Source organism: Condylura cristata, unplaced genomic scaffold (genome assembly GCF_000260355.1).
Source record: "Condylura cristata isolate star-nosed mole 26May11 unplaced genomic scaffold, ConCri1.0 scaffold00005, whole genome shotgun sequence".
Classification (NCBI taxonomy): domain Eukaryota; kingdom Metazoa; phylum Chordata; class Mammalia; order Eulipotyphla; family Talpidae; genus Condylura; species Condylura cristata.
The window spans coordinates 41,996,893-42,011,556 of NW_004567106.1; the positions used below are offsets into that span (position 1 = coordinate 41,996,893).

A 14,664-nucleotide genomic window follows, 5' to 3' on the forward strand; every position below is an offset into this window, starting at 1 on the left:
GCATGTTTAAGCATACACTGTAAGCAAGCAGCCACTCCTCAATTTGAGTTTGATCCCCATCCCTGGGGGTGATCCACATGGTGCGGCAGACCTCTCCTGGCCTGCCTGCTGCTCCCCTCAGTAGTGTACTTCCTCAATCCATTCTACTTCCCATTCTCACCACCCCTGTACCTCTAGCCTATACCCCAGTTCTGTATGCATAAAAAAAAAAATCTTGAAAAAAATTTTAATAAAAATAAACATGATTTATTATACTTTAGTCATCAATGGCCATACCCATTTATATAATGTGAAATGAATACTTTGAATAAATTTTCAAATAGATCAAAGCATGAGTACTTCATTTATTCAGATAAACATATCAACTGTTATACCACGACTGAAATAACTAACATAAGGTACAAGGACCTTATATATACACAAAGCTTCTGGATTTAAAGGTAGTATAAAAAAAGCAAACATCATCATTAATATTTACTATAACAGTGTAGATTTATATGGAAGCATTGAGTGGTTGGTTTACATAAAAAATGGACTCACAGCACATTATAATCATTTATCAGTCCAGTACATCAATTTTCTAATTAAACACTCAATATAAACTTAGGTACTTACACAAGAAATTTTGAATGGTGCAAATGTTATAGGGTCTTCTCCATACAAAGGCCAGTAGCGCTCACATTTTTTCTGTTATCCAAAAAAAAATTTTTTTTAGTAAGTAATCCAATGGATTTTTTTTTTTAACTTTCACAGATATTTTGCGTTCTGGTTCAATTTGTTACTTTTCCAGAAAACAAAAAAACTACCATTAGTAGGTAAGGTGCTAGAAGACCTCATATTTATCCAACTGGTCTTAAAGGTGGGCTCCTCTACAATTTCTACAAGATTAGTCATAAAAGCCTTATTAACAGTAATGTTTAAATTGTTTATTGCCATTTGCTTGATCTACAGACCAGCAATTCTTCTCTAGGAAAAAAAATGAATTAAAAAAAAAGTGTCTGACAGAGTAGGTCCACTCAGAATAAAGGGTTGCCAGGAACAAGTTTTAATACTTATAAAATGAACATCTACTAGTAGCTGGCTGAATTCTTGTTAAGAGTAAAATCTGGGGCATAGTGGGAAAAGTATCCTATTTAATATCAAGAGAATTTTTTAAAGCACTAATTTTATAAAAGGCTAATAATCCTGTCTTACATGATTGCTGCAAGTACTAATTAAGAGTACATGTCAAATTTTGCATTTGATTGTAAAAACCAGGCACACATAGTTTTACGTAAATTATCTACTTTTATTAGAGATTGTAGAAAGTATACCCAATTTTCTATTCTTACCCTCCCATTTTAAATAGGAATAGAAATGAAACATCAAATTTTCATTTGTTTGTAACTTTAAGCTGCATTATTTTAGAAAATTAGGTAAGTAAATGAAAACCTAAACTTATAGATGATACAAGTTATAAGAGATTAATTTGTAATAGAAAGGACTGAAAGCTCTGATTTAACATGCCTCCCATTCAAATGAGTAGCAATTCAGTAAGGGTCATATTGGTATTTACTTGTATTCCAGGTTAAACTATTACCAATTTTACACCAAAATCTGTGTACTGGAAATTATAAACATATAATCTAGAATCACATATCATGTTTCAGAGATGAGGAATCTGAAATTTGGGGAGGAGGGCAACAGGTAACTTCCAGGGTCAAAATGCCAGCAAAGTATAGGTTTATTATATTTCATTATCTATGTTTTTTCCCACTAGGTCACCATTCTCAAATTAATCCACAGCTCCTAACTTATTAATAAGTCACTAACAAAACACAAAAACTCACAATAGCTTTACCCTTTAAAAATTTTTATATTCAATACAATTTCATTTTTTATCAAGAACTATTACTGATACATAATCTGAACTAATTATTAGAATGAACAGAGAAGCTAACTCCTAAACCTTAATAGTAATGTAAGAAAACATTACAAGAAGGACATTTAATTTTTCTAGTACCACTCAACTAGCAACAATGGTATTGTAGTACATACTAACAATTACTCAGGTAATTATTTAAACATTTCTCAGTTTGTATATTATCTAAATTTAGGTTGCTCACTTTCAACATTACTTAATATTTCTACTACAGGTAAAGGACAAAGTTGAGAGGAATGAAAGAAATTGTAAGTTAAAATAAGGTTTTCCAAAGATTTATACATTTCATGTAACTGAAAGATTACCTTGCTTTATGCAGTGTATTCTTTATGAAAAGATATGTGAATTTTAATGGAACTTCAATAATTCTTATAAAAGTAATTTTTACTTGAATGAGCATATTACACTAAGGAAGCTTCAATCACCACATAATTTGTTTTATAAATTTGTGTGTGACATTTATTAAAGGTGAAGCTTAAGTTTTATCTAAAAATATCACCTCCAATGAAGATTTACTATAAAACTACCAATGCCAGTATTTCAAATAAAGAAATTCTCTTGGCTTTAAAGATAGTATAAACAAACAAAATGTAAGATTATTCACAGAGAAATCAGAATATTTAATCAAGAATTGATGTTTATAAGAACTATTTTATTTTTCTTATGTTCTACTTTATTACTATTTTAAAAATACCTTTAGTTCAGTCCAAAGTGTTCCACTCATAACAACTTTAAAAATTTGAAAACTAGGTCTTTCTGGTGTTGCAAAAGATTAAGCCTCAGCACTGTGAAGGTTATCAACAGTCACTGAAACACTAGTTACATCCCCAGCCAGGAATCTGACCAACATGATGCAGCAGAACCTCTCCTGTCTCCCTCACTACTACCTAGCATTGTATTTTAGTGGATCTACCTGTCCTGCTCCCTACTCTCTCTGGTCAATCTCAACTCTTCTCCACCCCCTGCCTCTGGCTTACATTCTAGTTTTTATCTGCGTAAATAAAAGTTTTTTTAAAAATTGAAAATAATATAAAATCTAATATTTAAACCTATATAGCAGTAAAAAGGATAAACTTGTACCATTTGTAACATGTACAGAGCTGGAAGGGATCATGCTCAGTGATGTAAACTCAGAAGTAAAAACTATCAGATGGTTTTATTTAAGGGATCAAGGGGGTAAAAAGACAAAACTAGCAGACAAACTATAAACAAGAGACATTCAGCAGAGGAGCAGGAGGAAGAGGGATCCAATAGGGGAGGGAAGAGCACAAAGGGCTATCGTGACTGTTCATGGGTGCATTTGTGGTAGAAATTTTATGGGGATTAACTTTAGAGAAGAATGAACAATGAGGTAAAAATATATACATAAAACATAAATGATAAATTCTATGACTTGTAAGCAAATCATATAGTTATGAAATAAAAAAAAAACAGTAAGGTGCAAGAAACAGTAAAGCACAGACACAAAAATAGTACCTTAACTACTTAGGCTCAAAATACAATAAAAGATCAGGAATATATACCCCTTTATATTAAAGACACTCCACATTATTTAGGTATTAATAGTTATACATACCCTTCCCATCTCAAATTCTCGACAAGCCATTACGATGATCTAAAGAGAATGGTGGGAGTGGGAAGGTGATGGAAACAGAGGAAAAATATGTCAGCTAAACACAATTTTATTTCTTAAATAAAATGTAAATTTCAAGAATTACTTTTTACCATAAGCAAAAAATACCTGGCTTCCCAAAATGGCTTTAATATTAAAAGTAAGAGTTAAAGAAATCACCAAAACTCATTGCCAAATAAGGACTGACTTTATAGTAACAAATTAAATTGGCTTCAATTTATATGCCACCATTTATTGGAATTAAATTTTATTAATATTAAGGATTTACTTTTGACTTTTGAGATTATATTAAAATATCACTTTTAGTATAATTCTGAAACAGTACCACTGAATATTTTAAATACATTTAATAAAATTATCTAAGCTTGAATGTATTTAAAATTTAAGGGTCTAAACATAAAGATTATTATATTTACCTCCCCTCCCCACCCCAACATTTTATAAATTTATAAGCAAATCTGTTGAATGTTTGAAAGAATTTTTTAAAACCACATAGAGCCACTCTCTATTACTCTACCATTAACATTTCACTACTTGTTTAATAGGTATCTCTCTACCCAACAATCTGTTTGGTAGTTTTCTTAGTAGCTATTGACTTTGGACAATATATAAAGTGTCACACAGCCTCTATTTCTTTATTATATTAAGAAAACATTGGATTATAATATTGTATATAATTAGGATCATACCCTTGATATCATAGCTTTTAAAAGAAAAATAGTTAAGAGAATTTAATGAAACATGTCAGTTTCTGCCTTTTTAGTCAACATTAGCTATAATTAATAAATCATTATCACTTAAAATTCTTCTCAGTCCTTATTCAGAAAAACTTCTTTGTCATCATATGTAATACTTCCCAAAATACATTATGGAAAAAATTACTTACTACAACATTGTACTCCCATATCATCCTCCAAAAATCTATTACTGTATTTGCTAAAGGTCCTTGTGTTGCCACATATGCTTTTGGCCCATAAACACCCTGAAATGGTTAAAAGCAAATTTCATATTTATTATGATTGCCAAATTCTATTTTTTAAACTAAAGTTTCAAATTTTATTGGTAATATTTTTACCAAAAGCATTTCTAAAATTTTCCTTCATATTACATAATAAATTCATGATTTAGTGAAAAAAATCACTTTAGCTTTTAGTGAAATGTTAACGATAATAAATTTATCAGACTTAGTGCACAGATTTAGTGACTAACCTGTGTCATACAAATTTAAAAATTATTTACCTAAGACTTATAAAGCAGAAGCCCTACTATCTAGTTAATAATGCTAATTATAGCATAAACATAAAAAACATGTTTTGATTCTAAAAAATAGTAAAACTAGTTTTCTCAGTTCTTTTCTTAGCTAGATTCTTCCACAGCTACTTTCAACTATCTATTCAGATGAAAGTCTGAGTCGCTAGTAAGAAACCCAAGAATATACCAGATAAGACTGCTAACTATAATACTAAATCAACACATAATAATACAATCATATAATCAATTATTGTCATTAAATGCATAGTTCTAGTAAAAACTAGAACTTTTAACAAATGTCCTTATAAAAATATAAACATTAATACCACCTAACAGCAAGCCACCTATGTATTAGCTTTTATTTAACTCATTATTTTTTCAGAAACACAATAAAATTTTCTTTGCTGAAAAAGTTTCTGAAACCATTACTCTTCAATGAGTATATAATATCAATCTTACCACGTAACTCTTACCACCTTAATATTTTTGCCAATAAAATATTGTATCAATATATGTAAATATAGCTAAAAATAACTGAAACTATACTGATATGACTAAAGATTAAAAACAGAGTATCTAACGAATACAAAGTCTTTAAGTAGTGGTCTATATCTGTCTCTATTGATAACTATATCAGAACTTGATTATTTTGATCAGAGTATCCACACAAAATTTATCTACATTAAGACTTATCTAATCTTGCATTTGAGTTGTTACTTTAAAAAGTGGTAAGTGGCAAAAGCTCTTAATCTAAGTTTATAGTCTATATCTTTAAATCAGTGTTACCTAGTAATTACAGCCTTAGTAAATTATTCCAATGAATAAAAATGTTCACTGCAATATCAGATCAAGAAAAATTGGAAACAGCAGCCTCCCTGGAAGCACAGGTGTTAAGTCTCAGCACTATGAAGCTAATCCGCAGCTACAGTAATCCCCAACAAGGAAGCCTGACCAAAAGGTGCAGCAGACCTCTCCTGTCTTCCCAATGCTCCCCACTCTGTCTCTGGTGAATCCTCTGTCTCAGACACACACACCCCTCCACCTCTGGCCTGCACCCCAGTTCTTGTATGCATTAATAAAATAAATTTTTTGTAACAGTTTATTTTTACATCATTTTGTACATTTTTTTCCCATCTCAATTGTAATCCCCGCAGGTTTCCCATTACCTAATAAAATAAATTTTTAAAAGAAAAATCAGAACAGCCTATATGGTTCAACAAAAGGTAATGGCAATGAATATTTGTATAAAGTCAAACAGCAACTGAGAAAATGATTTATCAATCAGTAGCATAGACAAGCTTTCAATGCAAAAGAACAAAATAAAAAACTATGATAAAACTAGCAATTATAGGAATAAAATCCTTAGAAGGAAAGCACATAAAAAATGTACAAATCAGGGCTATCATTCTAATTTTATTTTTGACCTCTCCTGACCCGACCATTGCTCCCCTCAGCAGAGTGTTTCAGCAGATCTGCCTGTTCTGTTCCTCATTCTCTCTGGTGAACTTTCTCACCCACCACACCTCTGGCCTGTACCCCAGTTTTGTAAGCATGAATAAATAAATCTTTTTAAAAACTTTAATAAAACTAGTGTGGAAAAAGACAATTAAGCATGGCAGATAAACACACTTAAAAGTTAGTACATACCTTAATAAAATTTGCATTGATATAGTCTGAATCTTGAGAAGGAGTCTTTAAAGTCAACTTAACTCGGCTATGATCAACTACAAAGGAAAAAATAATTTCATAAATTAACATCTCTTAGCTAGCAGTGGTTTTGATAAGCCATATGAAGAAATAGTCTTAAATACTTCAAAAAAATTAATGAAATTGACTATAAAGGTATTTTCTAACTTCACGTGGACAGAAAATAAGTCTTTAAAAACCAACATGATGTAAATGAACTGCCTGCCATATATCTACCTCTTGGCAGGATTAGTTGAGTAAATCCCTAACAGAGAAACCCCTCCTTAATTTCTAAAAGGTGTATGCCAATATATAAATGTTATCACTGAGAGTGACTAGGTTATTATACTTTTTAATAGTTGACAGTCTGTAAGTTACAAATCAGACCTACATTTCTTGAATTATACAAATGGTTGTACATTTTCTTTCAGTTTTAACTTATTTACATTTCTTTTATAATAAATTTTTTTTATATCCATGCCTATTTTTTCCAAGTCTGTTTTCTACTGACTTATATAAAATCTATGTAAAGAAGAAAATCAGCTTTGTGTAAACATTTTTTTTCCAGGTCGTACAGATTTTTAAAACATTTTATTTCGAATTTTAAATTCATAGAAAAGCAAAACTTTGGAGAATTCCCTTATAGCCAACTCAGTTTCTCTTTACATTAACATCTTAAATGACCATAGCACAATTACCAAAACAGAAATTTAGATTATTACAATACTGTTAGTTAGGAAGTCGACTATGCACAGATTTTACTAGTTTTCAAATATTTCTCCTTAGTCTACTCCAATTTATAAAAGTTCCACTGACTGAATTCTTTTTCTTAAGACTGAAACAAGGCTGTGTATTTTTGGCAAGATGTTAACATTGGTCATTTGGTTAATATGATGTCCCCCTGGTGTCTCAACTGTAGTACTACCATCTTTCACTTTCCTTTTAATAAATATCTGGAGGGTGAAATTTTGAAAAGTATGAAATTCTAAAGTAGCAGGATTGCTTAATATTTCTGTAACAGAAAACACCATAACATGAAATGTGCCTCTCTATTATATTATATCCTGTTTAATCCAGGGACAAATAATATTAAAGGCAATTAAAACAAAAAAAAAAAGGAGAAATACAAAAAAGGCAATGACAGGAATACATTTCTTAGCAAGTTCTTAACGGACAACTAATGAATAACTTACTTGTTAATGACCCAAAATTTATACATATTGTAGTCTCAGTTCTGCTCATTTTATGCTTTTGTTGAAATTTTTTTCAAGGACTTGTAAGATGTCCTTTCAAATTAAAATTATTTATCTTTATCTCCTTACCATGTTCTTTGAGGAATGTTTACATGTTTACTAATTCTGTTTCTTATTTCACTATATCCTACATGTCTTCTTTTCGTCTTTTGAGCCATCCAAGATAGAAAATACACACACATACACACACACACACACACACACTGCAGTACTCTATGATGCAGAATTATTGAGGCTTTCTTGGTGGTTTGCTATGATAACATATATATGCAGAGGTGTGAACCTGCAATCCTAAAACATACACTACAATCGAAACCAGTGTTACCTCAATAAAGAAAAAAATCTTAAGTGCTCTGCTTATGGTAAATGAGAATAAGGTCATGTTATGTAACTATATACCATTCCTCTCACATTGTTTGCCAGTAATGGAGGGTCCCAAATAATTATCCTATTTTTTGGCACATTAGATTCTATTCAAGTACCTCAAAGGCAGACATTTTTATTGGTTTAGCACTTGATCCTCAGTAAATGTTTCTGAGGATTGACACACCTGAGAACAACAGCACCCAAATAACAGTCAAGACTGGTGCTACAGCAAGCCAGTATTCCTTTACTTAATTTTTTATAATGGAACATTTTTTACAAATACAAAAATATAAAGGCATAATTACCCACTATTAATAATTACCAACATCTTCCCAATCTTATCATTTATCCTTACTTATACAGCAATGGAGGGCTGGGAAAAGCTAAGTAAAATACAAGATTTCTGAGTCCCAATTTCAAACCTAAGTCTGATACAGGAGGTTCAAGATGGGGCATAGAAATGGCAGTTTTTGTTTTTGTTCAACAGCAGAGTGGCCTCCCTAGTGGTACATGGGGTGAAGTTTCAGCACTATCAAGCTATCACCAGTCACTGTGGCATGAGATCCATCCCCAGCCAGGGAGCTGACCTACATCGTACAGCAGACCTTTGCTGTCTATCCCACTTCTCCCCTCAGTAGTATATTTCAGGGGATCTACCTGTTCTGCCTCTAGTCTTATCTTTGGTGAATCCTCTGGCCTTTGTTCCAGTACTTGTATGCATAAAAAAAAAAAAAGTTCTGCAGCAAAAGCAAATTTTGTATTCACTGCTTTAAATTTAATAATCATAGTATCGAGAAGTATAGAATCAATATTAATCTGCTTATATAACATCAAGTATATTTTCTTATTTATTATTCTTACTTCTTTAAGCATTAACATGAATAGAAAGATATTAAAGAATATCAAAGAAATGAAAGCAATCACTCCTACCCATGATTTGCTCACTGCTTCTATACTCTTACAAGAACCTAACTTCAAACAGATTAAGCTGTATTGCTAACAAAAGCAGCTCTTTAAAGTCACAACGTTTTACTCTGTGAAGAACATCAATCTATGACAACAAAGAAGAAATATATAAACAATGTCACCTCTACGAACAGAAACCTATACTGAAAGTTGAGGGAATGGTGTCACGCAAAGGAGGTATTTCAAGGTACTTAAAGGAAAAGAGAGGAAAGCAACGCTAAGACAGTGGATATGATATGAACTTTTTATTTTATAAACAGGAACATATATGAGTCTGCTTTTTTATAAGTTAAAAGTATGTTACAGGGCCCTCGCTGGTGGTACAATGGGTTAAAGCACAGAACTGCAAGCCAACTGCAGTTGCTTCAATGAGAGTTCAATCCCCTACCCTGGAGGTGACCCACAATGTGAGGCAGACCTCTCCTAATCTCCTGCTCCTCGGCAGTATACTTTATCAGTCTGCCCGTTCTTCTCCCCGTTCTGTCTCTGGTGAGTCCTCTCACCACCCCTGCACCTCTGGCCTGTACCCCAGTTCTGTATGCATAAATAAATATTAAAAAAAAGTATATTGCAATAAAAAAACTATTTAGAATGTAAATTTGACATTACTATTAGAGTATAATGCTATCAATATAAGGCACACTCTCAGAGATACATATTTAGATTGCTGACAACAGCTAATGCATAGACATGAATCACCTTATTTATTTATTTATTTTTTAAGTGCAGGGGTGGTGAGAGGATTCACCAGAGACAGAGTAGGGAACACAACAGGCAGATCAACAAAGTACATTGCTGAGGGAGCAGTAGGCGAGACAGAAGTCTGCTGTGCCATGTGGGTCACCCCTGGGGCAGGGATTGAAAACTAACTGAAGCAACGACGGGATTGGCTTAGCTTCACAGTGTAGCGCCAACCTGCTGTGTCACAAGGGAGGACCCTATGATTCATTTTTTAAATTCTTAGTCATTTAAATTTCTTATGAATAGACAGTAAGTTAATATATTAGTATGTTACAAAATTTATTGTTATAACCATAGACCAAATTAACTGCTTTATATATATATATATATAAAGTTTTATATATATATATATATATATAAAAGTAGTTTTATATATAAAACTGTTCAGTATAGGTTTCTGTTATTGATAAAGCTGCTATAGACATTTGTGTTTACTTGTTTGTGTGGATATGTTTCCTGCTTTTATATATATATATATACACACATATATATGTATATATATAACATGTTTATTTTTACGTCATTTTTTCCTTTTTTTTTTTTATCTCAATTGTAATCTCCGTGGGTTTCCCATCGCAAAGTCACCCATGTGCCATCACCACAGTCCAGTGCACTTCCCCCTCCCACCCCCGTTTTTTGATCCCATTCCCCACTCCACCCCCATAAAATGTCTCTGGTATATGGCTGTTCATTATTCTTATTTTCTTGCCTGGTCCATTATACTCCTGCTATTAGTGAAACCATCCAGTATTTTTCTTTTTTTTTCTGGCTTATCTCACTAAGCATGATCTTTTCCAGCCCCATCTAAGTTGTTGCAAAAAGGTTTTATTTTTTAAAGATTCATTTATTCATGCATACAAGAACTGGGTAACAGGGTAGAGGTGGTGGGGGAAGCAGAGGGATGAGAGGATTCACCAGAGACAGAGTGGGGGGTAGAACAGGCAGACTGACTGAAGTATACTGCTGAGGGAATAGTGGGCAAGATAGGAGAAGTCTGCTGTCATGTGGGTCACCTCTGGGGCAGAGGACAGAACTTGTCCTGTAGTGTGTGCGGCTAGCCTCATAGTGTTGTGCTTTAACCCCTTGTGCCACCAGGGAGGGCCCACTTATTATTATTTTAATAGAGTATCTCCTTTGAGGAGGACATTCAGAGTTATTATGACTCGGCTATTTTAGTATTTAAAATTGTGCTGCTTGCAACTTGGATGGAGCTGGAAAAGATCATGCTTAGTGAGATAAGCCAGAAAGAGAAAGAAAAATACCGGATGGTTTCACTCATAGCAGGAGTATAATGCACCAGGCGAGAAAATAACAAAAATAATGAACAACCATATACCAGAGACATATTGTGGGGGTGGAGTGGGGAATGGGATCAAAAGTGGGGGGGGGAGGGAGGGGGAGGAGGAAGGGAGGGAAATACATGGGACTATGGTGGTGGCACACGGGTGATTTGGTGATGGGAAACCCGCGGGGATTACAATCAAGATGGAAAAAAAAATGTGCAAAATGATGTAAAAATAAACTTTCGTAATAATTTAAAAAAAAAATTGTGCTGCTTAAAGCAAAAAAAACTAAGCAATAAAAACTACCATCAGGCCCTCCCTAGTGGCGCAATGGGTTAGGATGCAGTACTGCAAGCTGGCCGTAGCTTGTGCCAGTGCGAGTTCGATCCCTGACCCTGGAGGTGATCCACGTGGTGCGGCAGATCTCTCCTGACCAGCCTGCCACTCCCCTTAGCAGTGTACTTCCTCTATTTGCCTGTTCTGCTCCCCATCTGTCTCTGGTGAATCCTTTCACTGACCCTGTACCTCTGGCCTGCACCCCAGTTCTGTATACATAAATATATAAACAAATCTTAAAAAAAAAAAAAAATCAAAACCTACCATCAGAAAAAAAAACAAGAAGCACAATTATAAATTATCTTATAGTGTACCTTCCAATAGATGTTAATTGCAACCTACCTGACAAACTCAAGAGGAAGAATAGAGTTGTTTACGCAACAAAACTGCTGAGTATCATTTCTATTTGTTCTAGTAAGAGCATTTCACACTTACAAGGTAGTATGTCCTTATATCTGTTCTTCTTAACATTTTCTTCTTTCTCTCCAGTGGCTGTGGGATAAATCTTTTCTGTTCTATACTTGGTAGACAATCTTCTTAATCGCTTAAAAAAAAAAAAAGAAAGCTTCAGTTCAGTAAATATTATTATTTTCAAAATTTTTAATCATTTACAAATAGCCCTTCACTGAATTTTGCTAACCTCAATTACAACTCAACTTCCTGTTTTTCTAAGCTCACAGAATCTCCATGGCTCTTAATAATTAACTCAAGGATAATTTTTTTAGCATAAGTGAAAACAGAAGATTGATATCCTAAACAAGCAGTGAAAAGGGACAGTGGAGTAAAAGTAATCGAGTTTAAAGAAATCATTGATAAGTTTAGCCAGAATACTTAACTCAGTCCTAACTCACTCATGCAATTTCTGTATTTTAACTGAGTTCTCATAACCAAAATCATGCCTAAAACTTTGTGTACAAGTTTCTTTATTCCTTTTCTCAATAAACCTTGAGCACCCATGATGTGCCAGGCTCCTTCTAAGGCATAAACTAATAGTTACTTATAAGACACTGAAAAATAAAGTTCTTTTATATTGAGTTGGAAATGTTCAACAAAGACCAATTCTGCTTATTCATGTATTACAGAAGTGGTTTGTGAGTTAGTGACAAATTCTTACCACATATGGCAGTAGGGATGTTCTTTGGCCTGGAATATTTCTGCATGTCAGTAATACACTTCCTGCTTTCAGAAGCACTGAAAGTCAGCATTGTGAATTGTTTAAATTCAGTACTCCACTACATTGCTGGTATTTAATACCAAAGGAGCTTACTTTCTTCTAGGAGTAAAGACATATTGAAAGCATTTTGGTTTCACAATTCAACAAATTATTAAATACAATTGAAATGAAAAGTAATTATAGTAACATTTACCTTTCTCACCATTTTATCTCCTTACTTGTGAGATGTTTGTATTTAAGTAACTAAGAATATTATGCTTATCTGTTTTAAAAAAAAAATCACAGAACTTCAAGGTTCTTGACTTATTCTTGTTATGATAAACTTTAACATGCAGTATATGAACAAGCACTTACATATTAATAGTGAACATTTTTGTTTTTCTTTGAAAACGACTAAATTTTGTCCTCACAAAACCAGAAACACACACTTTTTTCTTTAAGATGAAAAAAACTAGCTCTGCATTGGCTCATTGCCAAAGTAAAATCTTCCCCATTTATGAGGCTATTTCCTGTAGTAATAAACATTTCAAAGTATGTAAGCAGGGAAATTTTACTAAAAAGTAAATGGGCTGTTGGTGAGGTGTGAGAAAACCAGAACTTCCATAGAATAATGGCAAGAAAAGAACATCAGACAATCTCATAATACACCCGATTCCTTAACCAGAAATTGTACTTTCATAAATCTGTCATCTAGATAAAACAGTACATGTGTGAAATAATGTAAGTACAAGGTACTTTATTATAGCATTGTTTATACAAGCAAAAGCTGCAAACAATCGAAAGTCTGTTAGTACAAAACTAAATAAATAAACTAAATAAAACCAAATGTAGTTGAAAATAAATGAGGACATTGTTTGTATATATGATACAAAAATGTATATTAATTGTAAAGAACAGGTAACACAACAGTGTATGTAATGCACTACTATTAATGTTAAATGTATATCTGTAATTTGTACATGTGGAGAAAGTATCTCTGGAAAGTTAATTAACAAAAGTTGTCTATGGGGAGTGGAAATATGTCACTATAAGAAGTGGATGGGAAGGAAGAAACATTACTGTATGTTTTTATATAGTTTATTATAAGAACATAATGTTAATTAAAAAATCAAATATAAAAAAGTAAAGGCAAGTAGAAAAGATGTTCATAATTTTAGTACACCATAATAAAATATATCACCTCAGTTATTTATATATCATCTTCCATATTTAATCAAAAACTTTCTATTTTCTCTCTGTTCAAAGGTTTTTGTTTTCAGATGTTTACAGTATCTTAATGCATATGCTGTGTGCAAGTATGACTTACAGAAAATTTAAACAGGTGCATAAACCCAGGGGGATGTAACTTAGGTAACTGACAACGAAATTAAAACATGTATCAATAGGGCACTCCCTGGTGGCACAGTGGGTTAAAGCATATATTTGATTTTTAAATTAACATTATGTTCTTATAATAAAGTATATAAAAACATACAGAGTTAACTAGCTAAAGTCACTTCAGCATGAGTTCTATTCCGGCCCCCGAGGTGACCCACATGGCACAGCAGGCCTTTCCTGACAGCCAGCCCACTGCTACCCTCTGCAGTGCACTTGTCAGTCAGCCTGTTCTGCTCCCCACTCTGTCTCTGGTGACTCCTCTCATTTTCCCTGCACCTCTGGCCTGTACCCAGTTCTGTATGCGTAAATAAATAAATCTTTAAAAAAAAAATATATATAGCAATAAAAAAATTTTGAGGGAAACCCTCCCCTGGTGGCACAAGGGGCTAAATCTCAGCACTATGAAGCAGAGAGGCAGCCACTGAAGCATGGGTTTGATTCCTGGCCAGGGAAGTGACCCACATGGCCCAGCAGACCTCTCCTGCCTCGCCTGATATTTCCCTCAACAGTGTATTTCAATTAACGCACCTATTCTGCTGCTTCCCATCTGTTCCTGGTAAACCCTGTCACTCCCCCACACACACCTGCAGCCAACACTCCAGCCCTTATATGCATAAATCAATAAATCATTCTTAAAAATCAAAACAAAACAACTTCTAGGAAAAAGGAAACAGTCT

At 33.3% G+C, this 14,664-nt stretch overlaps 1 protein-coding gene across 1 annotated transcript in view; it reads right to left on the bottom strand.

Annotated features, from left to right (window-relative positions):
* The window catches only part of PTPN12 (protein tyrosine phosphatase, non-receptor type 12), an 81,007-nt gene that overhangs the window by 29,676 nt on the left and 36,667 nt on the right, over positions 1-14,664 (bottom strand). Inside the window, exons 2-6 of the mRNA XM_004676901.2 lie at positions 11,872-11,980; positions 6,453-6,529; positions 4,441-4,536; positions 3,498-3,536; positions 616-687 (exon numbers count right to left, since the gene is read on the bottom strand). Of these exons, the coding sequence (XP_004676958.1) occupies positions 616-687; positions 3,498-3,536; positions 4,441-4,536; positions 6,453-6,529; positions 11,872-11,980 (393 nt within the window). The remainder of the gene's footprint in view (positions 1-615; positions 688-3,497; positions 3,537-4,440; positions 4,537-6,452; positions 6,530-11,871; positions 11,981-14,664) is intronic.